Raw genomic sequence first — 25,273 nt, 5'->3', positions numbered from 1 at the left:
ATGGCCTCGATCGTACATATTATACGAATATATGTAGTTGTTCTTGATGTTGACAAAAAAAGAAAGGAAATTCTGAAATAGATTTCAAGAATGAAGACAAGATAATAGTTTTATCAGATTTCTTTTAATAGTTTTGAAAAATAGCTCTTATCAATTTTATCAGTTTATGAATTTTCTCCTCAGTTTCAGTAGCCTACATTGGATGATTATCTTTATTTTGTCAAACACCAAAGAGAAAGAAATTATTAGATCAAGAATTTTTATGTTTTCTTGCTAAGAAATAATTAAAGTAAAACTGACTTAAGCTGAACTGGTCTAGTCGAACAAAATTTAAACAGTCACAAAATGAAATAATTATTGTCAGCTTATCAGTTTTCATCACTCAGTTTCAAGGATTTCAATTTATCCAGTTTCAGTTTACCAAAATTAGTTTACACCAGCCGAAAAAACTTATCGCAACAGTGTACGATTGTCAGAAATATGTTGACATGGACTAAAAAACAAGCAAAATGACACTTCCGTTGAAATAAGTCTTTTATTTATGAAACTATATAGAGAGAAGAAATTCAGCCGAACACAAGAGGGTTCTTATTGCTGAAAAATATTAAATATTCAAGATTTCATCTGAATAAAACTCAATCAGTCAAGCACACTTTCAAAAAATTATTGTATCTGATCATTTAAGAATTATTAAGTGCCAAGATAGTATTGTAATTTATTACATTCGAATAGCAGATTGCATATGGTCTATTATCAGCATAGATATATTATGAGTTTCAGTTTGACAGTATTTATGTTCAAACTGAACTAGGATCTTGTAAATCACATTGTATAATCCAAAGTCTTCTTTTGTGAGCCTTCCAGAAGGAAGAAGGGATGACATAGGGACTTGTTTATGATTTGTTCTAATATGTCAGTTTGCCTTCTTTCCGCACTTATTTGTTAGTAAACTGACATTGACACTCAAGAATATATATAATTTAGTTGTCAACTCCGATAAATTAACTAGAAGAAACAAAATTTTATCAAGCGTTTATTCTACCCCTTCGAAACACTTAATTCGATCCTACAGACTCATCTCATCTCACTTTACCTATAAAAAGACCAATTCTGGTGTATTTATTTACTAATCCGAAATTTGTGTCTTGAAAGGAAATTTTGAAGAAAATTGTGTAGTGAGGAAATGGTAAATAGAAAAAATTAAAAGAAAAATATCAAATATTGTCCAAAAATCCCAAAATTTATACACAACAACCTTTTCTTATCCAAAACCCATCGTGTGCTGGAGGTGTAACATGATCACCATCATTCCGGAAAATTCGAATTCGTGAAGAACATTTCTGAAAAATTTCTGGAAATCTTAGTTTGAGGTAGCTACTTCAAGCTCAATTTACACATTCTTCTTGAACGACTTTTCCTTCAATTTTAAAATAAAAGTTGCTAAAAAGGTTTTCTAGTTTTCATATGTGTCGGCCGATAGCTCTGACGATCGCCGGAAATATTTTTTTGGTCGTCTGAAGCAAGCTTGACATTAATTATATTTTTTCAAAATCTGCTGTTAATCGGTTTAGAATTTCAAAAAATGTTCAACATAAACATTGTAGATCGTCTAGAAATACATTTTTCTGCCAAAGCCTAGCTGCGCTTGGCCGCAGGACCAGCCACACGTGCCATTGCATCGGCGAGTTCACTACACACGTCGGCTAGAGTCCATATTTTTTATTATTAGATCCATTTTTGACATAATTCCGGCCGTTTGGTGAAGTTTCGTAATTTTTGGACATGTATTTGATTTGATATAAATTTATGAATTTTTAACCAAAACTAACTGATACAAGTAAATGTTCGATTGTAAAGATTCTACTTGAGTGTGTGGGGAAAAGTGCTACACCGAATATTGGTGGAAGTCACCTCTTTAGACTACATTATTCACTTCAGAGTCCTGAATAGTCACTGCATGTCACTTAGTAAGATATTTGCATAAGAATACGTTACTACAGATACATGTCATCTCATATTGAATTATTGTACTGATAAATTTTTTCTTGAGTTGTTAAAAATATATAAGCCTAATTTTATTCACTCACTAAGTCCCTAAAGAATTACTTCTATTTTCTTTCCATTTATTGTAAATTTCATATACGTGATTTCAGGACTCCGAATATGATGGAAATTGAGAATAAAACTGTTAGCTTAGCAGGAAAGTTACCACCATCATTTGGTATTGAACCCTTATTACATCAAAAAGAGAAGGCCAAAGTGATATCAAAACCTTTAACTAAAGAAGAAAATATGATCAATTTAATTAAAACAGTCTCAGAAGATAAATTAATCTGATGACAACTTTAGAAAGGATTGGTCTAGAGGATCTACAAGAGCTTGCAGAATTTTTGGCAAATCTCAAGGTTGTAGATCTAAAGATGAACAAAACTGGGGGTGAACAACCTACCATAACTTGGTCATCTTCACAGGAACCACCAAGAGAAAGTGTGGGATCTCATAATATAAATATGAGAGAATCCCAACAGACTTTTATACTGGTGGAAAATCACACCCAGTGGGAATTAGGTCAAGGAAGAATCAAATTCATTTGCACCAAACACCCTATGAAAAATCTGTTTCAGAACCAATACATCCTTACGGGGTTATGCTTAACCTAGATGTATTAGATTTCAAGAACAAAGAAGATCTCATAAACGATTGGACCTCTGCTATGAGAATCGCAGCAGGTACACTCGATCTCAATAGAGAGGGATTCATTAAACTTTTGGAAATGAGTTTTATGGGATCAGTTAAGATTGCTTGGGACATGACTTCGGTAGAAACCAAAGAATCAGTCCTAGCAAGAGAATCTCTTAGTGAGATAGCCGGAAGAATGACTACCCCTTTTAAAGCACAATTTATAGGGGTAGACTATTTTAACAGTCAAGATGCAGAGAAGAAAAAAATATACTCAAGCTCTGTATAGTCTTAAATTACATTATATATGTTTAGAGGATGAATACATTATGTTATTCACTAAATATAGATGAAATTTAGGGGTATAGCAATGCAACTTTTCTTCACCAAAATGCCAAGTCTCTGGAGAGAAATGTTAATAAGGGAATATGTCCTTGGAAATCCAGATACTTTGGCACGAAGAGCCTCTTTTCTCAAAGGAAAATTGGCTGAATGATGTCATCTGGCCGCATTACAAAAGAATTATAAATGATTAAGGGGTATTAACAAACATACTCTTTTGTGTTGTAAGGAAAATGATCTTCCAACAATTATTGGAAATAAACCACAGAGGCATAAGAGGAAAAGTTTTAGAACTCATCCTTATGCTAGAAGTGGAAGGAAACCAAGAACAGTATGGTCTAGACAGAAAGCCAGATCTTACAAATATGGACAAAGAAGTGGACCATCAAGAAGTAGGATATCATCCCAAGCATCGAGTACATCTCGAAGCACAAGAAGAACATCTACAAAGAAAACTTTCAAAATAGCTCATACTCGAGCTAATGAAAGTTTTAAAGATTGTAATTGCTAGACATGTGGAGCAAGAGGTCATATCTTTACCAACTGTCCAGAAAATGAAAAAAGAGGTATTAAATGCTTCGATCCAACCCCGGATATTGAAGAAGCAATTTATTACAAGGATCTTATTTAAGTATACCAGTTTGAGGATATTGCCTCAGACGAAAGTATATATGAAGAAGAAGAAGTTTTGAGTCAGGAAGAATCTGATGGAACTGAATCAGAATCTGACTGAAGACGAGGTGTTTCGACACGAAACACATGAAGATTTGTTTGGTTTCTTTAGCTAGACAACAATATCTCATAACATAGTCCAAATGATCATGAAAAAAAATCATAGTCTACAGAGATATCAGAGATTCTCTGCAGGAGAGGTAGAAAAGTTCTTAGAAAATCTTGGCCTAAGAAATAGAAAACATCATCTAATCTATAAAGTTTTCAGAAGAGAAATGGCAATTCCAATGGAACCTACATGAAATAAAATGGAGATGCAACTAATTCCTTCTGAAGAAATTAAGGAAAAATTACAAAACCTCAAGATAGAAGTAGCACGGACCATGTTCTGGATTCACATTGGAGCAATCCAAATTATGATAAAAGATACTTTCAAAGAAGGAATAGATTCACCCATTGATATTGCTATATGCGATAAACGAATGGGGAACCTTCAAGATTCAGTATTGGGAAATATTTCAGGAAATCTCTGCGCATGCAAGATTGTAGGAGTAATCTATCCAAGAATAGCCTACAACCTGGAAGATCGAGATTTCAGCCGAGCTTTGACATAACATCAGAATTTCAAAGAAAAAAAGCTGATGAAAGAAGGTAATATACCATATTCTATTACCTATCAAATTTTATATGTTCTATCTAATACACATCATTCAGAATTATTTATTAGAAATGAGTTCATTGAAATACCTGAGATATTTGGAAAAGTTGCTCAGGCAATTTATCCAGAACGAATTGAATTTCCTGTAATACAGGAAATAGATATCCAAATACAAGACAAACCGATTCTACAAAAGAATCAGAGTCTTAGATTGGAATCAAGAAGACTATCTTTTCAGGGAGATAGAATTACAAATTATAGGTGGGGAAAAACACATGTCCAAGAAGTCCAACAAGAGCTAAAAAGCTTTTCCACAATAAGAAAGCTTAGATGCCCAAAAGGGTGGAATTAAGTAGAAATAGTATTTGATATTACAAAACAAAGGAATCAATTTCCCTGTTATACCATATTCTATTTAGAACAACCTATGATAGGAACTTACCAAGGAATGATCAATATCGGAGAATTGGAAGTTCATATCAAAGGAATTCCAAGAAAAAAATTAGATCGATTGGTTTTTGGACTAGAGTTTCTCGAGGAACATAAACCTTGGAAACGTCTAGAGTATGGAATGGAGTTTATGCAAGAGGATAGAATGTGGAAAATCCAATGACTACAAGTCCATTCTCGATATACATTCCAGTAGGGATGTTGTATGAACAAAATAAAGCACAATACTTTGCTGCTTATATTGACTCGGGTGCTGGAATCTGTACAGCAAAAAGACGAGTTTTTCCAAATAATTTGGAAGAAAAACTACCAAAGATTGCTGGAAGAGATTTATCCCGAAGAATCTTAATATTATGTAAAGGGATTAAGATGACTGAAATAGAAATCGGCGGTGCTGGACAAACACCTTGGTATAAGGTCAAAACACCACCGATTTATTTTCATGATACAAGAGCTGACATTTTGCTAGGAAATAATTTTCTACAAATATTTAAGTCATATACTCAAGAAAATGAGACTAGAAGATGAGTGTTCACAACACCTTTAATCACAAAATCATAGTCTAAAGACTACGAGAGGCATTTTACAGAAAATTGCCAATTCAGTTTCGCAACAAGCGTGGAAATAATTTTCTACAAATGTTTAAGTCATATACTCAAGAAAATGATACTAGAAGATTAGTGTTCACAACACCTTTAATCACAAAATCATAGTCTAAAGACTACGAGAGGCATTTTACAGAAAATTGCCAATTCAGTTTCGCAACAAGCGTGGTGATGAAGGAAAATTTCTAAACCCAAAAATGAAGGATTTTAGACGATTTGGAGAAACAATGTTCCAATTAAGAGTAGATAAATCTCTCCAACAAAAGAAATAGAATGCCTTAAGATAGCTTTACATCAGAATGAGGTAGGGTTTCAATCAAGGGTATCATTAGAAGATGTCCAGAAAGGATAAAAAAAAATTACAATGAAGATTCTTTAGCATGGTGGGATAAAACTCAACTTAAAGCTTTTCTTAAAATAAAGAAAAGAAAATAGTATGAATTTGTCTGATGCAAGCCTATTCCAATGAATATAATTTATCAGAGGGATATGCAGATTATAATCAAGGAACATCTGGATCTTGGTTTAATCAAAGCAGGAATTTCACCATACAGAAGCCCAGGATTTCTTATAAGAAATCATGGTGAAATAAAAAGGAACAATCCCAGACTGGTTATTAATTACCAAGAAATTAATAAGATTCTGGAGTTTGATGAGTATTTTATACCTAGCAGAGAACATCTTATTAGTTGCATAGGCAATGCTAAGATATTCTCTAAATTTGATTGCAAGTCTTGTTTTATCAGATTCGAATGCAGGAAGAAAGCAAGCAGTTCACAGCTTTTTCCACACCACAAGAACATTATATCTGGGAAGTATTACCAATGAGATTGGCTAATTCGCCTCAGATTTTCAAAAGAAAAATATATAATATTTTTAAAGATTATTTCAAATTCATGTTTGTCTATATTGATGATATGTTAATAGCATCAAAAAATATGGAAGAACATATTAAGCATTTAGAGATTTTCTCTAATGTTTGTAAAAAAGAAGGACTGGTTCAATCAGAAAAGAAAGCAGTCATTGCTACAAGGAAGATTGAATTCCTCGGAATATAAATTGATGAATATGGGATAATTTTGCAGGATCATATAGTAGAAAATGTGCAAAATTTCCAAACGAACTAAAAGAAAAGAAACAACTTCAAAGCTTTCTAGGAGTTGTTAATTTTGATGGGATATTGATTAAAAACCTAGCAAAACACTGGAATGTGTTTAGTCCACTATTGAAAAAAGATGCAAAATTTATATGGACGGAAGAACACATACAGGGACTCAATCTATTAAAGGAGATTTGTAAAAATCTTCCCAAAATGGCTATTCCCCAATATGAAGATGATCTGATATTATATACGGATGCCAGCGATCAATGATGGGCGGCAGTCTTAACAAAGCTCATACCAGAAGGAGAACAAATATGTAGATATTGCAGTAGACTTTTTCTCAGATGCAGAGGCCATAAGATGACATATTAAGGAAAAAAAAATTTATGCAGTAAAAAAGGCTTTTGAAAAATGGTCATTATTTTTATTTGCAAGAAAATTTACTTTAAAAGTTGATAATACACAGTTGAAAGCTTTCTTGAAGAATAGAATAGAGTCTAAGCCTGAGAAAGACAGATTATTAAGATGGCAGAAATTATGTCAAAATTATATTTTTGATATTGTGATAATTAAATCTCATGAAAATATTCTTGCAAATTTTTTAACAAGAGATGGACAGCAGTGATATCAATGCCATCATCAAGATGCAGAGGCATTTGAGAGAACATCTTGAAATGCTTTAAACCGAGTTCAACAAACTGGCCTTAAACGCAGAAATTGCGGGAAGGCTACAACAAGCTGATAAGAGAATTGTCTCTGATCGAATCACAGGATGTTTACAAGCGTATACTCAGTTATGGTCTGTAATACAAAGGTCTCTCTTCCAAGGCATTGAGAAGCCACTGGTTTCCCAAATGGAGAGCTTTCAAGTACAGGACTCTATACCTGGAGCAGAAGATTCAAATACCTCTAGCACAAATGTTAAGTCGGGATCATCTCCAGATGAGTCGGCTGAAACAAAAATTGAGACTCCAGATCCTTATCTCGAGTACTCAAGTCAACCCTTCACCTCGGAGATTGAAGATGGAAAGATCAACCTTAGACCTAATACGGACAATGGTAAATCTAAGGTTGATACTAATGAAGCTACAATTTCTCCATTTCAGGTTTACCAACAAAATTGGGAGAAATTGAAAACAAGAGTAGGCATTAACCCAGCTACTATCAAGGTTGATATTTCAGGGAAATATCGTAGGGTATGGATGAAACCAAATTCATATCCAAAGGAGGTCAAAGCATGATATGAATTCGGGGTTCTTGTCTCAGTTTATACCACATCACCAAGCTTCCCAGAAATTTCAGGACTACCTAAATGGATTCAAGAAGCCGTGCATGAAACATGTGTAAATAATGACTTTTTGTCCAGATGAGATATTCTGAAGCTATACTTTTTCAGTACAACACCAGAACCTGTCTCACGAAGCCTTTCATTTCATCAAGTTAAGGAGGCCGGATGTTAATGTTCAAAAATTTATCAAATATCCTCCGACAGAAGAAACACCCCTAGTTGCTTTAATAACTGAAGATGACATTTCCACCAAAAGAGCATGGGGTTTATGGGTCTGTCTAACTGAGATGGACAAGGTCAAGTTTCCGCTTAAATTTTATCACAATTCAGTAAACGGATCATTCATGTTAAATACCATGACGGAAAAACAACAAGTTTTGTAGAAGATTTATTCGAAAAGAAAAGAAGTCTTTTGTGGAACAGCAAGCTGCCGGGGAGTAAAGATGGTCAGAACAAATCTGCCCAGAATGCCCAAAGCAAAAGGAGCTAGAATTTGGCAAAAGCTTCATACCTCGGTCAGACAAGAAGAATCTTGTTGAGACATGACGAAGTAGTGAAGGACCACAACCACGTTTTTTTCGGGGAAACCAAAAGTTTAAGATTCCTCGACAAAAATAAGTGGACAAGTGACTGCCATCACTTTTCCTTGGGGATAATAAAAGCTAAAGATTCCCCGACAAGAGAGAGTGTGCATGTGACTAACCCACTAAATGAACAAGAGAACTTGGACCCAATTACACCAATAAATAAAGAGTAAATGGGAACAAGAAAATCACACAAGATTTAAACCGAAATTTAGAAACAAAGAAAATGTATTCTACATATCTTAGGATTTCTAAAAGACGGATTAAAGAATTAAGAAAGCAGCTGATGAATTTTAAAGATTTCTACTAAAGTTTAAAAGAAGGCGAGAACGAAATCTCAGCTGATATAATACAAACACATATCTACTGGTTATGCTAGGAGATAAGATCAGAAGAACGAGAAATTTCTAGATTAATGATCTAGAAAAGAGACAGATCAAGAAAAGGTGGAGGGATCATTCAATTACCCACTCAAAGAGATAGTGCCAACTACACTTGGAAGACATTCAAGAAAAGTTATAGCAATAGTTTGAAGTCCGAAAAACAAATCCGAAGGGGCTTCTATAAATAAGAAGATTGAAGGAAGATGAAGGCATAATCCAACCTCTTCATTTTCTTTCAAACATTGTGATATTTTCTCTTTAAAAATTTATGTGTGTTTTTATTTTGGCTACTATAAGTAGCTAAACAAGTTTCTCATCCTTTACATGAGGTTACTATGTAATAATATTTTGTATGTTTGAATAAAAGAACCAAGACTTTTGCCTCTCTCATGTATTAGTTTCAAATCAAACTATTTTACTATACACCCTAAGGTAGGAAATGAAACAGGGTTGTGCTAAGTGCGGTTGAAGGAATCTGCGTCAGGACTATTTGTTGTGACTGCGTGGTTAAGCTGTGAGGAGCAGTTTATAAAACCCGGTGGATATAATCCGACGGCACTTTGGTCAAAAAGATAAACTGTTTAATTTATTATATGAAAATATGATGGGCCAATTAAAAAAAACAATAAAAAAAGTTGATCATTTAAGCATTGTATATAGGCTGGAAACCTTGCGTAATTGTATGTCTTGGAGGCTATATGCCTTCAAGAACAGGCTCGATAGGTATAACAATGCAACATACCATATGTAAAGAGGTAAGAGTATTCTTGGAAATTTTATAATTGATACTCTGAACTGGTCTGGTGAAATCAATTGGCTCGTCAGCTGAACTTATTTCACTGATTCAGTTGAACTGTTCAGCTGGGTTCTTCATCAGTTGAACTCTTCATCAGCTGAACGGGCTTTTGAAGGTCTTCTGCTGAGCCACTTATCAGCTGAACAATCAGTGGAACTGGTCTTTGATATTTCAGTTGGACTGGTTCAGTTTGAGCAATCAGTTGACACTTTCAGTTTGCGTCTCGATATCTTCAGTTTGGCTCAGTAACTGATCAGTTTGAAGCCTGATCAGTTTCAGCTTTCTGAGCACTTCGTTAAATTCGTTAGAAACAAAACAACAAGTTTTGTTAACATCAAAATTAAGATTGCGAACATGAAATGTTCCAACATAATTTCTTTTGTTTACCTATATATAATTATTTGAATTTTAACGATTTGTCAACCTGTTCCACTCTATAATATATATTTCAGAAGAAAAAAAGATTTATGTAAAAAATGTTTAGTTTATATATACAACCAGGTCGAACTCATTGAATTTCGGATATGACTCCGGCCGGGTCTACATTTAACTTCGGCCGGGTCTACTTGACTATCAGGTAGGGGTGTTCAAATTTCGGATAAAACCGAAAAAACCAAAAATCCAAACCGAAAAAACTGAACACTGAATCGAACCGAAAAACCGAATTTTATAATTCGTACATGTTAAAATCGAAATTTATCTGGTAACTAAAAATATCACAAACATTTTGCTTAAATATAATTGTTTGTACATATACAACCGGGTCGAACTCATTGAATTTCGGATATGACTCCGGCCGGGTCTACATTTAACTTCGGCCGTGTCTACTTGACTATTAAGTAGGGGTGTTCAAATTTCGGATAAAACCGCAAAAACCGAAAATCCAAACCGAAAAAACCGAACACTGAATCGAACCGAAAAACCGAATTTTATAATTCGGATATATATGTTGAAATCGAAATTTATCTGGTTCGATTTCAGATTATATATGTCAAAATCGAACCGACCGAAAAAATCGAAATTTCATTAAATTAATAATTTTATTTTTATTATATATATTTTTAGATGATATTAGTGAATGATGAATTATTTTGAATAATATTTAATTGATTATTGTTTATGTAATTCATTTAGACTTTATATTTAAATGTTTTACAAGAAATCATGTAAAAAGATCACATATTATATTTTATAATATATTTATCTTACTAATTTAAATAATTGTATCAAAACCGAAATAATCGAACCATTTCGGTAGAAAACTGAACCAAACCAAACCGAACCGAATCAAAGAAAAATGGTTCGTATATCGGATTATATATTTATAAAATCGAAAACAAAAAAAATCGAAATAAAAAAATCGAAAATCGAACCAGAGCCGATGAAGATTTTATTCAGACTGTTTGAAGTTTGAACCTTCAAATATTTGATCGAGTCCACTCTCTCCCCAGAATCTTCTTCGCTCACTACAGAGACAACACACACTTTCACGCACTCAGAGGTGAAAGGGATCCGGCATTATGTGTATCTGCAGAAGATTGAGCTAATTACGGTAATCGTGCTACTGTTGCCCTCTTTCTTTATTAGGGTTTTCTGATTTGAACCCCATTTTTGGCTCTATTTTACTGCTGCACCAGAGAACTGAAGTTTGCTGCGTTAATTCATTTCTATTATTTGTCATTTTGATGATCTACAGGTCATTTTGACTGGAGTGGCTGATTTTAGTTTCGTAGGATACGCCTTTAATCAAATTTTATGTTATTTAGTTTCCTTTTATTGGATTTTGCATTCTAAAAGTTGCAGATTGAAAGCAGTTGATAGCAGATATCATTAATCTCTTTTAAGATATAGATAATGGTGGAATTGGAGGAGCGGCCCGAGCCATCACCAGGTAGTTACCATGTTCTGGCGTTTTCCATGTCAAGTTTGGTTTAAAAAATTTGGTGTTTTTGAAGATTAAGTATTTGTGTCATTACTTCTATTGGGTGTTCGCAATCTTGAGGTGAACCATAGGGTGTCATTTTCCAAGCATTGTGTGAGGTGCACAAATTAAAATTTGGACATGCTTCTCCTCTGTCCCAAAGGGATAATGTTTCAAGTTTTGAAATTCCTGAAAATGTAAGTTAGCTGCAAAATTGGAATTCAAGTGGTGTAGTTAATTGATGTGTCTAAGGTGTTTGTTTTTGAAATATATTTGAGCCTAATACCACTTTCACTTTAATACCACTTTCACTTTGATAATATGTGTTATTGTTAACTTTACTCCTAGAGTAACCCCTTACAGGTCTTGAATCATGAGGGTAGTGTTTCTCTACCATTATGAAGTATTTTCTGTCTGTAGATCAATTATAAAATGTTTATTTTGATTTTAAAATTAAAATATTTGAGATGAATAAAACATGCATCATTTGCAGATCAAGATGGTGATGATGAAATTGTTGCTGAAGGTGCCTCAGTTGTGCATGGTGAACTTCCTCAAGATGACAGTGGCCCCCCTAAGGTTAGTTCTGCTGTGGAAGTTCTCCATGTGAAAGTGACAAAGCAAATTATAAAGGAGGGCCGTGGTCAGAAGCCATCAAAATATTCAACATGCTTCAGTAAGTCCAATGATAAGATCTTATTGACCTCTTATTGCTTTCCATGAGTTAACATAGTTGTCTTTTCAATTTAGACAGATGATATTAAATAATGAAGTTCCTATGCATCCATGAACGTTAGCATCCCAAGAACTAGACATTCAGCTGAATATTGAGTTGGGGATGAGATGACCATGAAACTGTGTGATAAAATTCATGTCTGACTAAATGTTATCTATCGGGAAGAACATTTGTAACAGTTTTTAAAAATTCTGAAACATTCTCATTTCTCATGAGAAGTTTGAAACAAAAAGAAAGAAATACTTAGCCATGAACCGGGAAAACATAATAATCTTCTACAGTTGGGAAAGGTTGTGTAGATATGGGAAGATAATTTAAATAATTTCAGGAATGATCCTCTACCTCAATCTGATTCTCCTAGATGTTGTAATGTTTCCTATATGGTGAATACTTGTAAGTCAAATGGACGACGGATAGTTATTAACCGGATTCTTTTTTCTTATTCAATTTTGCTTATTGTTTGGAAACTTTAACCAATCATAGCCTTTTTGATTTTATTCCTCTTCTTATGTGCGTAGATCTTTTCCTCGATTTCTCTAAGGAATGTGTGTACACTCATGAAGAAAAATTATGAAAGTGTACACTGGTCGAATCTGACTACCTTGTGCCTGTGAGTTATCCATGAAAATGGTTGCTGGACTTACAAGTGCCATAATCTTTGTTCAGATGTTGCCTAAAAGTTTTGGAATTTCAAATTTTCAATGTTATTGTCAAACAAAACTCTTTGATCCAGATGTTGCTGATGTAATGTTATCGTGAACTTTCATTTATAGTTTGAATTCTCACTTGATTCATTTCTTTTGAAATGGTAGTCTAGAGTGATTTGCTTCCTGTGTTTGAAATTTTTCGTTGCTTTGCTTTAGTGGGAAAGAGGTGCGTATGCACACTAACATCAATTTTTTTGGCAGTGCACTACAGGGCATGGACTGAAAGCACCAAACACAAGTTTGAAGATACATGGTATGAACAGCAACCCCTTGAGCTTATCCTAGGCAAAGGTAATGCATAAGGAGTTCTCCAAAATTTTGAATTAATAAAACATGTTGGTTTTCAGGAAGATGCTAGCTGCAGTTATTTGTACGCATACTCGTTTGGATCCTTTTATGACAACTTACAAAATATCCTTTGCCATCTATTTGTGCTACTAGTGTGTAGAAACCTGTCTCTTTCTTGACGAGTTTGCTGAACTTCTTAATTCAATGGAACATGGCTACTAAAATGACAGTTCTTCTGAAGGAATTTATGCTTATGCTGCAAAAAGGAACTATGAAACTTATTAATTTTTTTCAAATTTTTGGTCCATGAGTTCATTGAACTTTTCCATGAATAAAAAGTGAAAAATGATAGGATATAAGTTTCTGGCAAAGAGTGTAATATTTGTCTCTGATCTTTTCCTACAGAGAAAAAAGAGAAGACTGGGCTGGCTATTGGAATTTCTAGCATGAAATCTGGAGAACGTGCATTGCTTAATGTTGGTTGGGAACTAGGATATGGAAAAGAAGGAAATTTTTCTTTTCCAAATGTTCCACCAATGGCAGATATTGTGTATGAAGTTGAACTAATTGGTTTTGATGAAACCAAAGAAGTGCGTGTTTTATATCTGTGCTCTCGCCGTGCTTAAAGTTTTTGTTGATTACTTTTGATTTCCAAAAATTCACTCTCTCCATGACTAATCTTTACACAGGGAAAAGCCCGCAGTGACATGACAGTAGAAGAGAGAATTGGTGCGGCAGATCGAAGAAAGATGGATGGGAATGAGCTGTTCAAAGAGGATAAATTGGAGGAGGCAATGCAGCAGTATGAAATGGTTGCAAATTACTCCTCTTGACTACTTCTTCTATAGTTTTTTTTCCTTTTCTTTTTTAAATCAACATTCCTTGACTATTTTTTTCTGCTTTAGGCCATAGCATACATGGGAGATGACTTCATGTTCCAGTTGTTTGGGAAGTACCGTGATATGGCTATGGCAGTAAAAAATCCTTGCCACCTTAATATGGCAGCCTGCTTGATAAAGCTCAAGCGCTATGATGAAGCTATTGCCCAATGTGGTATTGTATGTAGATACTTTCTGAAAATTCATCCACTCAGGACTGTTTTGACTGTTTATTTTCTTTCAACGTTCTCATCATCAAATGTTGTTGAACCCTTATCCAGCTTCAAAAGCAAATAGTCCCTTGGTCAATGAAATCGTCGGCTAGTACCTTCTCTCTTTTAGAGGAAAGACAAAGGAAACACAAGCATAATGCCTTTTGATCCTAATGTTGGTCGGATTACAAATTTCTATTACATTTTTCCAAATATTGGGTACAATTCAAACATTTGAAAAAGAAAAACTAAATCAATTCAGAGATGATTTCAGATACTTGATGCAATATCAAGCTATTCTAGTAACATCCAGGATAATGTTTATAGGAGAAAAATGAGGTGAGTTTCATTACGGAAAGTAGAAACTTTATTTTGCAGAACGATTTTCAGAAGAATTGCGTAAAATTCACAAGCTTTATGGTTTTGAATTTTTTTTCTTCTTGATCATGTGAAACGTATTGTATTCTGTTTCCCGAGACCTGCTGAGTTAGTTTTTCAGTTTTCAGTATTTTCTTTGTCAGATACATGGTGCGCTAAGTGTTTGTTACAACTAAATGGAACCTTGAATTTCTGGATCGATATGATGTTATCTGCCCTTACTATGTCATTTTGCACTCTTTTTTTTTTATTTTGTTTTTACTGCTATCACTACCATAATATAAATAAGACTTGAAATGTGATGCTGCTAGGTGTTGGCCGAGGATGAGAACAATGTCAAAGCATTGTTTCGACGTGGCAAGGCTAGAGCGGAACTTGGGCAGACACATGCTGCTCGTGAAGACTTCATGAAGGCCCGAAAATTTGCCCCTGAAGACAAAGCAATAACAAAAGAGTTGCGCCTGCTAGCCGAAGATGACAAAGCTGTTTATCAGAAACAGAAGGAGCTCTACAAGGGATTATTTGGAGCACGTCCAGATCCCAAACCAGAATCGAAAAATTGGCTGGTTTTGATTTGGTATTGGTTGCTGTCATTGTTCCGTCAACTTTTCAAGAAAGAGAGACAGAAGGCCGACTGATGTTTGATGAGAGGTATAACTGTTGTTTAAGACGGAATGCAAGGGATGCTAAAGCAGACATTTCCGGTCTTACCGAGACCAGCTCGGAGTTCAGCTAGTGTGTAACAAACCACGATCATCTATTCCTTCTAATTTCCTTTTTGAAAAATATACGTAAATTTCCAGTACTTGGTGATTGATTTATGCGTGCTTGTGCACGAAATTGAGATCGGTTCACGGAAGTCCTCGAGTATGTTAAACTCGACGCTCTAGCAAAGCAAAACAACTAGTAATTCTCTTGCACAACTAAATTTCCGAAGTCTTCGAACATTTATTCAACATATCTCCACTGTTCATGTGCAACCTCTAAAGAGCTCTGCTGTATTTTACTAAACCGAAGGATATCAAAGATGCCTGTATTTCTTTTAATGTACGTCCCTTCGTATCCGGAACAAGCTTTATGACGAAGATGATCGTAAATCCACAAATAGCTGAGAAAATGAAAAATGTACCTGGAATGCTCGGAATGGAATCACCAAGTTAGCTGAATGTTTAGAGCTCCTGTTCACTGAATTGGTCAGGAATCGGAAATTAAAACGAGACGGAGCAGTGTATCACCTGCAAAGTTCCACTGCGCAAGATCTGAAATGACGATGAAATGTCGACAAAGTGGCGAGATTTGAACTATTTCTGACATACATACATAAGGTGAAGTTCTGATTTAGTGTTGGACCTCCGACATTATAACCCAAGGAATACCTCCCATGCCTAAAGAGAGAGATCCCGTAAAAATCTGATGAAAAGTTAAACAAGTCTTTGTTTATGGGAGCCGATGAAACGAGAATTGCTAATGTGATATGCTAATAGGGTATGTCAATATTCTAAGTATTGCCACGCTTTCTAGTTACTAGTAACAATGGATTACCAAGGCGCTCCACCAAGGGATAGAAACCTGTAATAAGAATGATAACCCAATCAAGAAACAACCCAAGCACGTTCCTGCCGCTGAAACCTGCAGCAGAAAACCTTTCAGAAGATGGTCTTATAAGCTAAATGAAGGCAAAGGACGATATATTGATGTTACCAAAAGCAGTGGACGTATCCCCGAATTATCCATCAATAGGACTCCTAAAACAGTCACTGGAACCTGAAAAGGCGAAGTATATAAAATGGGAGAAATAGAACCCAACAATGAAAAACGAAATATAGTAACATAGAAACCTGAATGATAACCATGGCTGTTGTGCCCACTCTTTCTGAAAAACCTGTAATAAGCTAATGATTAGAACTATTCTTCCTACTCATCTTTGAGTAAATGTTCTTTACCAGCTGACACATATATAGAACTTGCATAGTATGCTATTGCATTGGTGTCTCCGAATTGTTGTAACACCGTCAGGCCGACTAGATCTGTGAAAATGAAACACATCCTTGGACAGTGTAAGTCACAAAACAGATCTTTAATCCTACTGAAGAAATAGATGGAACCTTACAGCAAGTGAGTGAGCATATTTTCTTTGGAACAAGTCCATTATGCTGGATTTCTTGAATTGTTCTGAAGTTACAGTATAGTCCAACGAGTCCATGAACACATTGTATGTATGTCAAAGCAAAAGAATAAGAAGCTGGAAAAAATTAAAAAACGTCATGATATGAATCCTTGTAAGTATGAAAAGCAAACACGATTTAGATGTAATCGCGCTCTCAATTCAATAAAACTGATGGATATAGCTCATTTAAGTTTAATTATGAAAGTTAGATAGTCCTAATTGGATAACTTGGATAAAAAGAACAAATAACCCAATTAGTAACATTTACTACTTTAAGAGCATAATCGATAATATTTAACCCTTGAAGGAACTTTTTGCATTTTAAGTTCATCTTAATTTGTTTATAAATACTTGATATTTTCTCCATTTGAGGCAGGTGACTTTTAATTCCAAAAGCGCTCTCTCTTTTTTTTCTTTTTTTTTTTTCCGGAGGTGATCGCTGACTTGAGCGTAGAAGGGTTTTCGTCAGGTAATCTCCAACGCCTCTGACATTCGTTCGTGAAATAGGTGACAACCCCGAGAAGATCAATCGTTGGATTTCTGTTCTATTGGCATGTGCATAGGAGCAGGAGACCCTTCAAGTGATGGATATCCTGAATTGATTGACAACTTGAATTCTTTAAATTCCAAGTAGTCAATTTATCACCCGCATCAAAAATGAAAAGGACTCTTGTATATTTTGTACCGATATTTGACAAAAGCTACTAAAAAACAATCGAATTCAAGTGAATCATCAAATAACTCGTCTTTGACAATCCGCGTGAAGAATGATTGACAAACGCCACAAAGATTAAATTTTGATAAGTTTGATTTTAGAATAACAAAACCTAGCTTTAAATTAGAGAAAAAACTCACAAAAAGTCTCGATAATAGCCAAAATCTAATAATAATTATGTTACAAGATGTTTTTATGTAAAGAAAAGGCAATGAGTCAATTAAAACTCGAAATTAGCGTTTTCTTTAATTAATTTGTGTCGCAGTGCACTGGGGAGCGGAGAAATTCGTGATGGGGAACGCGAAATATTAAATTTATGCACTTCTCGCCAAGCAGGGTGCGCTGGGGCGAGGGTGGCTGTTGTCCTCTTGATCTTTCAACACCGTAATGATATTGGAATGACCTACAACTTGGTTGTCATGCTCTCCGAACCCTTGAGCTTTGACAACATATTAATAGGAATTTCTTGATAGCTCACCATGAGTCTTTGAAGAGCTTCCTTAAACTTCTTACTTCGCCTTCTCGTTATTGGTCCTTTCGGAAACTCTAGAGGATTCCATGTTTTTTTAGGAGCTTGATCATCCACGATTGCATCATCCTCCCCTTCTTGAAAAAAATTTGTCTTCAAATCTCGATCATCTCCTACATCAGACAACAAAAGATGGCTAATATTAAATGTTGAACTTACATTATACTCACCTAGTAAGTCCAACCGGTAGGCATTGTCGTTGATATTTTCATTCACTTGAAATGGACCATCACCTCTTCGTAGGAGTTTTGAACGCTGCTTTTCTGGAAATATCTCTTTCCTCAAATGCAACCACACCCAATCTCCTGGTTCAAAAATCACATTCTTCTTCCCTTTATTAGCTTGCTTCGTGTATTGCAAGTTCTTCTTCTCGATGAATGGACTTTATTATCTAGTGCAAATTTCTAACAAACTCTGCCTTTATCTTCCCATCCATGTTCAAATTCACTCATAGGAAATGATAACAAGTCCATAGGAGTTAGCGGGTTAAAGCCATGAACAATTTCAAATGGAGAAAAATTCGTAGTAGAATGTATGCTACGATTATACACAAACTCGACAAAAGGCAAACGTTCTTCCAGTTTTTTAAATTCGTTTTTATTATGGTACACAAAAAAGTCCCTAAAGTCCTATTATTGACTTCCATTTGACATTTGAGGATGACAACAGTAGAAAACAGTAGTTTATTGCCAAGTTTTAGTCCATAATGTTCTCTAGAAGTAACTCGAGAACTTAGCATCACGATCAAAGAAAATCGTCCTAGGCATACCATGCAACCTAATGACTTCTCTAAAGAACAAGTCTTCAACGTTAGACGCATCCTCAGTCTTATGACAAGCAATGAAATATTCCATTTTAAAATGCCTATCAACAACAACAAATATAGATTTCATTCACTTCTTAGTCTTAGACAAACATAAAACAAAATCTATAGAAATGTCAACCCAATGTTCAATAAGAACGGGAAGTAGAGTATATAACCCATGTGGTTATCTTCTAGATTTAGTTTGTCCACAAGTTATACACTTCTCACAAACACGCTGAATATCACACTTCATATGTGGCCAATAAAAATGTTTATGCAATGCATTCAATGTTTTAGACACACCAAAGTATCCCATTAAGCCTCCCCTATGTGCCTCCCTAACAAGAATTCACGAATTGAAGATCTAGGAATCCACAATCTATTCTATCTAAACAAGAAACCATTATGCACATAAAATTTATCATGTTAACCATGCATACATGTTTCAAAAATCTCCTTAAAATCATCATCTAATACATATAATTCCTTAATATCCTCAAACCCCAATATTTTCAAATCCAAGGTAGAAAACTGTACGTACCTTCGTGATAATGCATCAATCACTATATTTTCCATACATTGTTTATATTTGATTATGTAAGGGAATGTTTCTATTAAAGATACCCACTTGGCATGTATCTTGTTTAGCTTTTGATGCCCCTTAATGTGCTTTAGAGATTCATGATCCATATGAATCACGAATTCTTTAGGCCTTATGTATTGTTGCCACGTCTCAAGAGTCCTTACCATAGCATACAACTAAATATCGTAGGTTGGGTAGTTCAACATTGCTCCATTCAACTTCTCGCTAAAGTTTGCAACGGGCCGTCCTCCTTGCATCAAGACCCCATCAATACCTAATGCATCACATTCAATTTCTAATGTATAAGTAAAGTTAGGTAAAACAAGTAAATGAGCATTAATTAATTTTGATTGATATAATTAAAAGACTTATCTTGCTCCTTGTCACAATGAAATGAGATGTTATTCTTGATCTCCACCGTCATCAAAGCCACCAACGTGCTAAAATCTTTTAAAAACCTTCTATAGAAGCTTGCAAGACTATGAAAGTTTCGAACTTCGCCAATAGTTGTAGGCATTGGACAATCTCGAATAACACTTACCTTGTCCTCACTAACTTGTATACATTGTGAAATTACAACAAAACTAAGAAAAACAAGTTTGCTTTTACAAAAATCACACTTTTTGATATTAGCATATGACATTTCAGCTCTAAGTGTTATTAATTCAAATTTCAATTGCTCAACATATTCATCCAAATTCTTGTTATACACTAGGATGTCATTAAAGTATACCATAACAAACTTCCCTATTTATACACGCAAAACATGATTCATTAATCTCATAAAAAATCTAGGCGCATTAATAAGTCCAAAGGGCATGACCAACCACTAATAAATTTTAAAAGCAGTTTTCCACTCATCGTCCTCTCTCATCCTAATTTGGTGGTAACCACTTTTAAGATCAATTTTATTAAAAATGATAGCACCATGCAACTAATCTAACATATCATTTAGCCTCAGTATGAGATGCCCATACATGGTTATTATGTTATTAATCGCCTTACAATCAAAGCACATATGCCATGAACCATCCTTTTTAGGAACTAGTAAAATAAGTACATCACAAGGAGACATAGACTCACGCACAAACCCTCAATCTAATAGTTAACTTACCTGCTGTTGAAACTCCTTAGACTCTTCTGGGTTGCTCTTGTATGCTGGTCGGTGGCAAGACACTTCTAGGCACCAAATCAATTTGGTGTTCTATTCCTCTCAATGGTGGTAGTCTGTCCTTGCGGTAGCTAATCCAGAAAATACCTCTTCAAAATCCTGCAAAAGAGAAACAACAATGTTCGAAAGGGATTTGGCTATATCACTTGTGTTTAGGAGAACCTCCTTATAAACAATTAACACAAGTGGATCATGTGTGTGTAGGATTTGTTTCAACTCATTTTTTTGGGTCATATAAGTATTTTCTTGGCCTCTTTCCTCTCGTTTTATTTTCTTTTTACTATATGGTCATCTCATACTTTTGTTCACTCTTTTTTCGGTCATTCTCTTTTCCTTTTCTTGATTTTATCCTTCACACTTGTTTTGGAAATAATGGAAGAAGTGTAATAGGTTTCTTCTTTTGGGTAAAGAAGTACCTATTTTTGAATTCATCATGTATCACTCTCCTATCATATTGTCACGGCCTTCTCAACAAAATATAGCAGACATGCAATTGGCACCACATTAGTCTACACCTTATCAACATACATCCCAATTTTTTTTTAAATACAAAACTTGCTTATTCACCTTCACTTCCACACAATCATTTAACAATTGTAGCCTATATAGTTGAGAATGCTTCAATGTAGGAAAATCCAAATTTTCCACCATCTCATAACTAGTCACATTGGTACAACTCCCTCCATTTATAATAAGGTTGCAAATTTCTCATTCACAAAACACATAGTATGGAACAAGTTTTCCCTTTGGTTAGTTTCATTCTCTTTGAACTGTGACCTCATGATACGACTAGTTACAAACGCTTCACCTACCACAGCCTCATATCTATCATCACGATCTTCCAACTCGGGAATCTCATCATTTATCCTCCTCACTTTCAGATTCATAATCCTCATAGGCATTCATTCCCATCACCCTCTTGTTTAGACAATGGCTAGTGATATGACCAAATCTTTGACACCGAAAACATTTAATATCTCTAGAACAATTAACAGGAGTTTCATATTTATCTTGCACTCCTTGTTTAGGCATCTCTTGCTTGATTTCAGTCTTGGGTTCAGTCACCACCTTTCCTTCTTCACGTTTGACAATGATTTGACGCCAAGAAGATGATGAACTCCCCAATTGGTTGGTGCAACCAACTCCTCTCTTCTTGAGTTGTTTCTCCACTCTGATCGTCATTTGAACCATCTCGTCTAAGTCCAAGTAGTGTATAAGATCCACTTGATCTTGAATATCCATGTTCAAACCACAAAGAAATCGAGTCATTGTAGCCTCATTCTCCTCCTCTATGTTAGTTTTAATCATTGTTACTTCCAACTCCTTAAAATAATCCTTGACACTCTTAGTACTATGTTTCAAACTTTGTAGCCTCTTAAACATTTAGTAATGATTGTGAAACATCCACTACTTGTATTCTTTAAAATATGCTAGAATTTTTTTCCTCTTCCTATATCATTCGGCCAAAACACACACACACACACACACACATATATATATATTTGACACCATTTAAAAATAAATCAACCAACTATTAATTGAAAATCCAAAAGGAAAGTATTTCGAAACGTAAAATCGTAAATCGTCAACCAAGACTAATTTTAACATTTTACCAAAATAAAGCATAAACTCTTAAATCTCTCAAAAGCATAATAAGTCATAAAAATCTTTAAAGTACATAAATCATGAACTTATTTTAATTGCGAAAAACTAGTACTGGTCCTCGGGTTGTGTGCACCTTCAGTCCAGCAAGATCAACCATCAAGGCTTCCATTAATATCAACATCAAGTTCACCTCCATCGATCACACCTAGTGAGTCTATTGACTCAGCAACCTTAACCATGATAACAAATAATACATATACATCCACATGCAACAATGAAAATATTTTTACTTAAAATAGTTTTTCATGAACATGCATAATTTAAACATTTTTCCTTTCATCGTATACATTTTTTTTTCATCATATACAATTTTTTTTTCATCATATACAATTTTTTTTTCATCATAGGCGGTCGGGAAACTAGATGTCAAATGGATGTTAATTCAGCATTTCTTAACGATCTAATTAATGTGGAAATTTATGTTCAGCAACCTCCTGAATTTGTTAGTCACATTCATTTTTGTTATGTTTACAAACTTGACAAAGCATTATACGGTCTGAAACAAACTCCTCGTGCATAGTATGATACATTTATTACATTTATGCTTGAGCATTACTTTTTAATTGGAACCGTAGATAAAAAATTGTCTAAATTTACTAAGGCTGATCATGCTTTATTTGTTCAAATATATGTTGATGACATAATATTTGGCTCCACTAACCCTAAACTTTGTGAGAGATTATCCAAGACGATGCAAAAACATTTTGAGATGAGCAAAATGAGATATTTAACTTTATTCCTCATATTGCAAGTAAAGCAACTACAAACAAGCATTTTTATCAACCATGATAAATATACCAATGAATTATTAAAGAAGTTTGGAATGGAAAATTGTGCTATGGTTACCACTCCAATGAGCTCATCAATCAAGCTAGATAAAGAAGAAGAGAAAATCTAAATAGACATAATAATGTACAGAGGGTTAATTGGATAACTCTATATCTGACCGTCAGTTGACTATATATAATGTTTGAGGCTTGTATGTGTGATTGCTTTCAAGCTAATCGAGAAACCTCATTATACTGTTGTTAAGCACATACTTAAATATCTTAAAAGAACTCCAAGTGTGGGTTTTTGGTATCCTAGAGACTCAAATTTTAACCTTGTTGGATTTTAGATGCATATTATGCATGTTGCAAGATCGATTGGAAAAAGCACCAGTGATTCATGTAAATTATTAGGAGACAAATTGATCTCATGGTTCATCAAAAGAAACATATATAGCCACATCAAAGGCTGAATATGAGTATCTAGCCGCTGTTAATTTTTGTGTTCAATTACTATGGATTCAACAATAATTAAGAGACTATGAAATTCAAGCCGTTGAGTCCCAATATTATGTGATAACACAAGTGACACGACAATGACCTACAATCATGTCTTGCATTCTAGGACCAATTATGACATTAGATATCAATTTTTCCCTGAGATTATCTACTGAAGAAGGATATCCAGCTGGAATACATCTCAACAGACAATCAAGCCGCTGACATCTTCACTAAGTCATTACACGATGCTAAGTTATTTTTATCAATTTTAAAAGTTATTTATTTTCACTTGGATATATGAACCGCCAAAAGTCATTTTTTGACTTTTCAAAATTTTAAAATGACACCAGTGACATACAAACACGTGGAATGTCATGTCTATCAAATCGAATCGTATATATACTTAGTGTTCATCTTATTTTCTTTCTTTCCATTTACCTTGCAACTCTTCGCATTCTACAACTTTTATACTTTCTTTGTACTTTAACTGTTTGTTATAGAACCAGTCTGACCGCTTCTTCAAACAATATTTCAAGATGTCTAAATACTCTGAGAACACTCTTGAAATCAATTTTGCATCAGTTTGGGCCATGAAGGACGAGGCCACGGTAATCATGTTCAGGATGTTGGAAGCTTCTAGGCTTTGCAAATTTGCACTTTCCAAGTTTCAGAGACAATATTTAATGAATTTTTTGAACATGCTAAGATGGAACATGGATCGATGGTGTGCACTATTCAAGGCGTGAATGTCATTAACACCAAGAAGGTGTTTGCTGATATGTTCGATCTACCAACGGTAGGATAGAGTTCTCTCTCTGCTTTGCCAAAAAGCAATTCTGCTCAATGGAGGGTTGAGTTCTCCCTCTCTGGATACCCACTCATTTCTGCGATCTATCAAAAGATAGATTGAAGGTGGTGTACAGACTTCTCGCTGACATTGTGAGCAAGACGTAGTTGGCTAAGGCAGATGCTTTTGACAAGATAACCACTGATAAATTTTTAGCCATGGCAACCATTGCATCAAAGCTGGATGTCAACTGGTCCAGCATATTGTTCAGATTTTCATTGGAATGGTGAAGAAAGAAGCTCGATCTCGAGATTCGCTATCCCACCTTTTTTTTTCTCCTGGAGCTATTGAAGATCAAGCTGGTGGATGCTTCCAAACTCCACAAAGTCAAGTTGCTCGATCAGAACAACATGGAATCTTATGTAAAGAATAATGTTCCAACCGGTGCAGAATTTCTGGTCGTTAAAATTGAGAAGGGAGAAGAACAAAAGAAGAATCAAACTGTTAATGCTAAGACGCTGACCGAAAAAACCAAGAGGAATCTGATTCTCTCTTCTAATTTTGAAGATGCTAGAGAAAAGATTCCTCTCACACGGGTTATCTATAAGAAGAAGAAGTGGACATATAAGCCAATATTGAAGAAGATCAAATTGATCAACCACGTATCTGAGCCGCTTCGCCCCTCTCCTATTCCAGTCGTTCCTATCTCCAGCCTGAAGAGCGTAAATATAGTGGAATGAGAAAAATCTCATCACCAGTCTGGTCTGCCCCTCATCGATCCAAAAACCAAAGAGAAGGGCATTCTTGAGGTCTAGCCCAAGATCTCATCCGTTCAAGACACCATCAATCTCTCTATGGAGCGAGTCAATCAAATTGCTAAAGATAAGATGAACGAGTTTGACAT

The 25,273-nt window shown here is 34.8% G+C and overlaps 1 protein-coding gene across 3 annotated transcripts; it reads left to right on the top strand.

Moving 5' to 3' along the window:
* The first annotated feature begins 10,963 nt into the window (after window positions 1-10,963).
* On the top strand, window positions 10,964-15,496 carry LOC140988236 (peptidyl-prolyl cis-trans isomerase FKBP42-like). 3 transcript variants are annotated; one of them, XM_073457242.1, is made up of 8 exons: window positions 10,964-11,111; window positions 11,363-11,450; window positions 11,974-12,156; window positions 13,125-13,214; window positions 13,617-13,801; window positions 13,901-14,023; window positions 14,117-14,269; window positions 14,991-15,496. In XM_073457242.1, the coding sequence occupies exons 2-8, from the start codon at window positions 11,414-11,416 to the stop codon at window positions 15,315-15,317; spliced, it is 1,098 nt and encodes a 365-aa protein (XP_073313343.1). In that variant the 5' UTR covers window positions 10,964-11,111; window positions 11,363-11,413; the 3' UTR covers window positions 15,318-15,496. The 3 variants fall into 3 exon arrangements, with proteins under 3 accessions (XP_073313343.1, XP_073313344.1, XP_073313342.1); XM_073457243.1 differs by having other exon boundaries at window positions 11,357-11,450; XM_073457241.1 differs by having other exon boundaries at window positions 10,964-11,453.
* The last annotated feature ends 9,777 nt before the right edge of the window (window positions 15,497-25,273 follow it).

This window comes from Primulina huaijiensis, chromosome 11 (assembly GCF_012295235.1).
Source record: "Primulina huaijiensis isolate GDHJ02 chromosome 11, ASM1229523v2, whole genome shotgun sequence".
Classification (NCBI taxonomy): domain Eukaryota; kingdom Viridiplantae; phylum Streptophyta; class Magnoliopsida; order Lamiales; family Gesneriaceae; genus Primulina; species Primulina huaijiensis.
The sequence above is the reverse complement of the archived record's forward strand: the minus strand, read 5'-3'. Positions and strand labels throughout refer to the sequence as shown.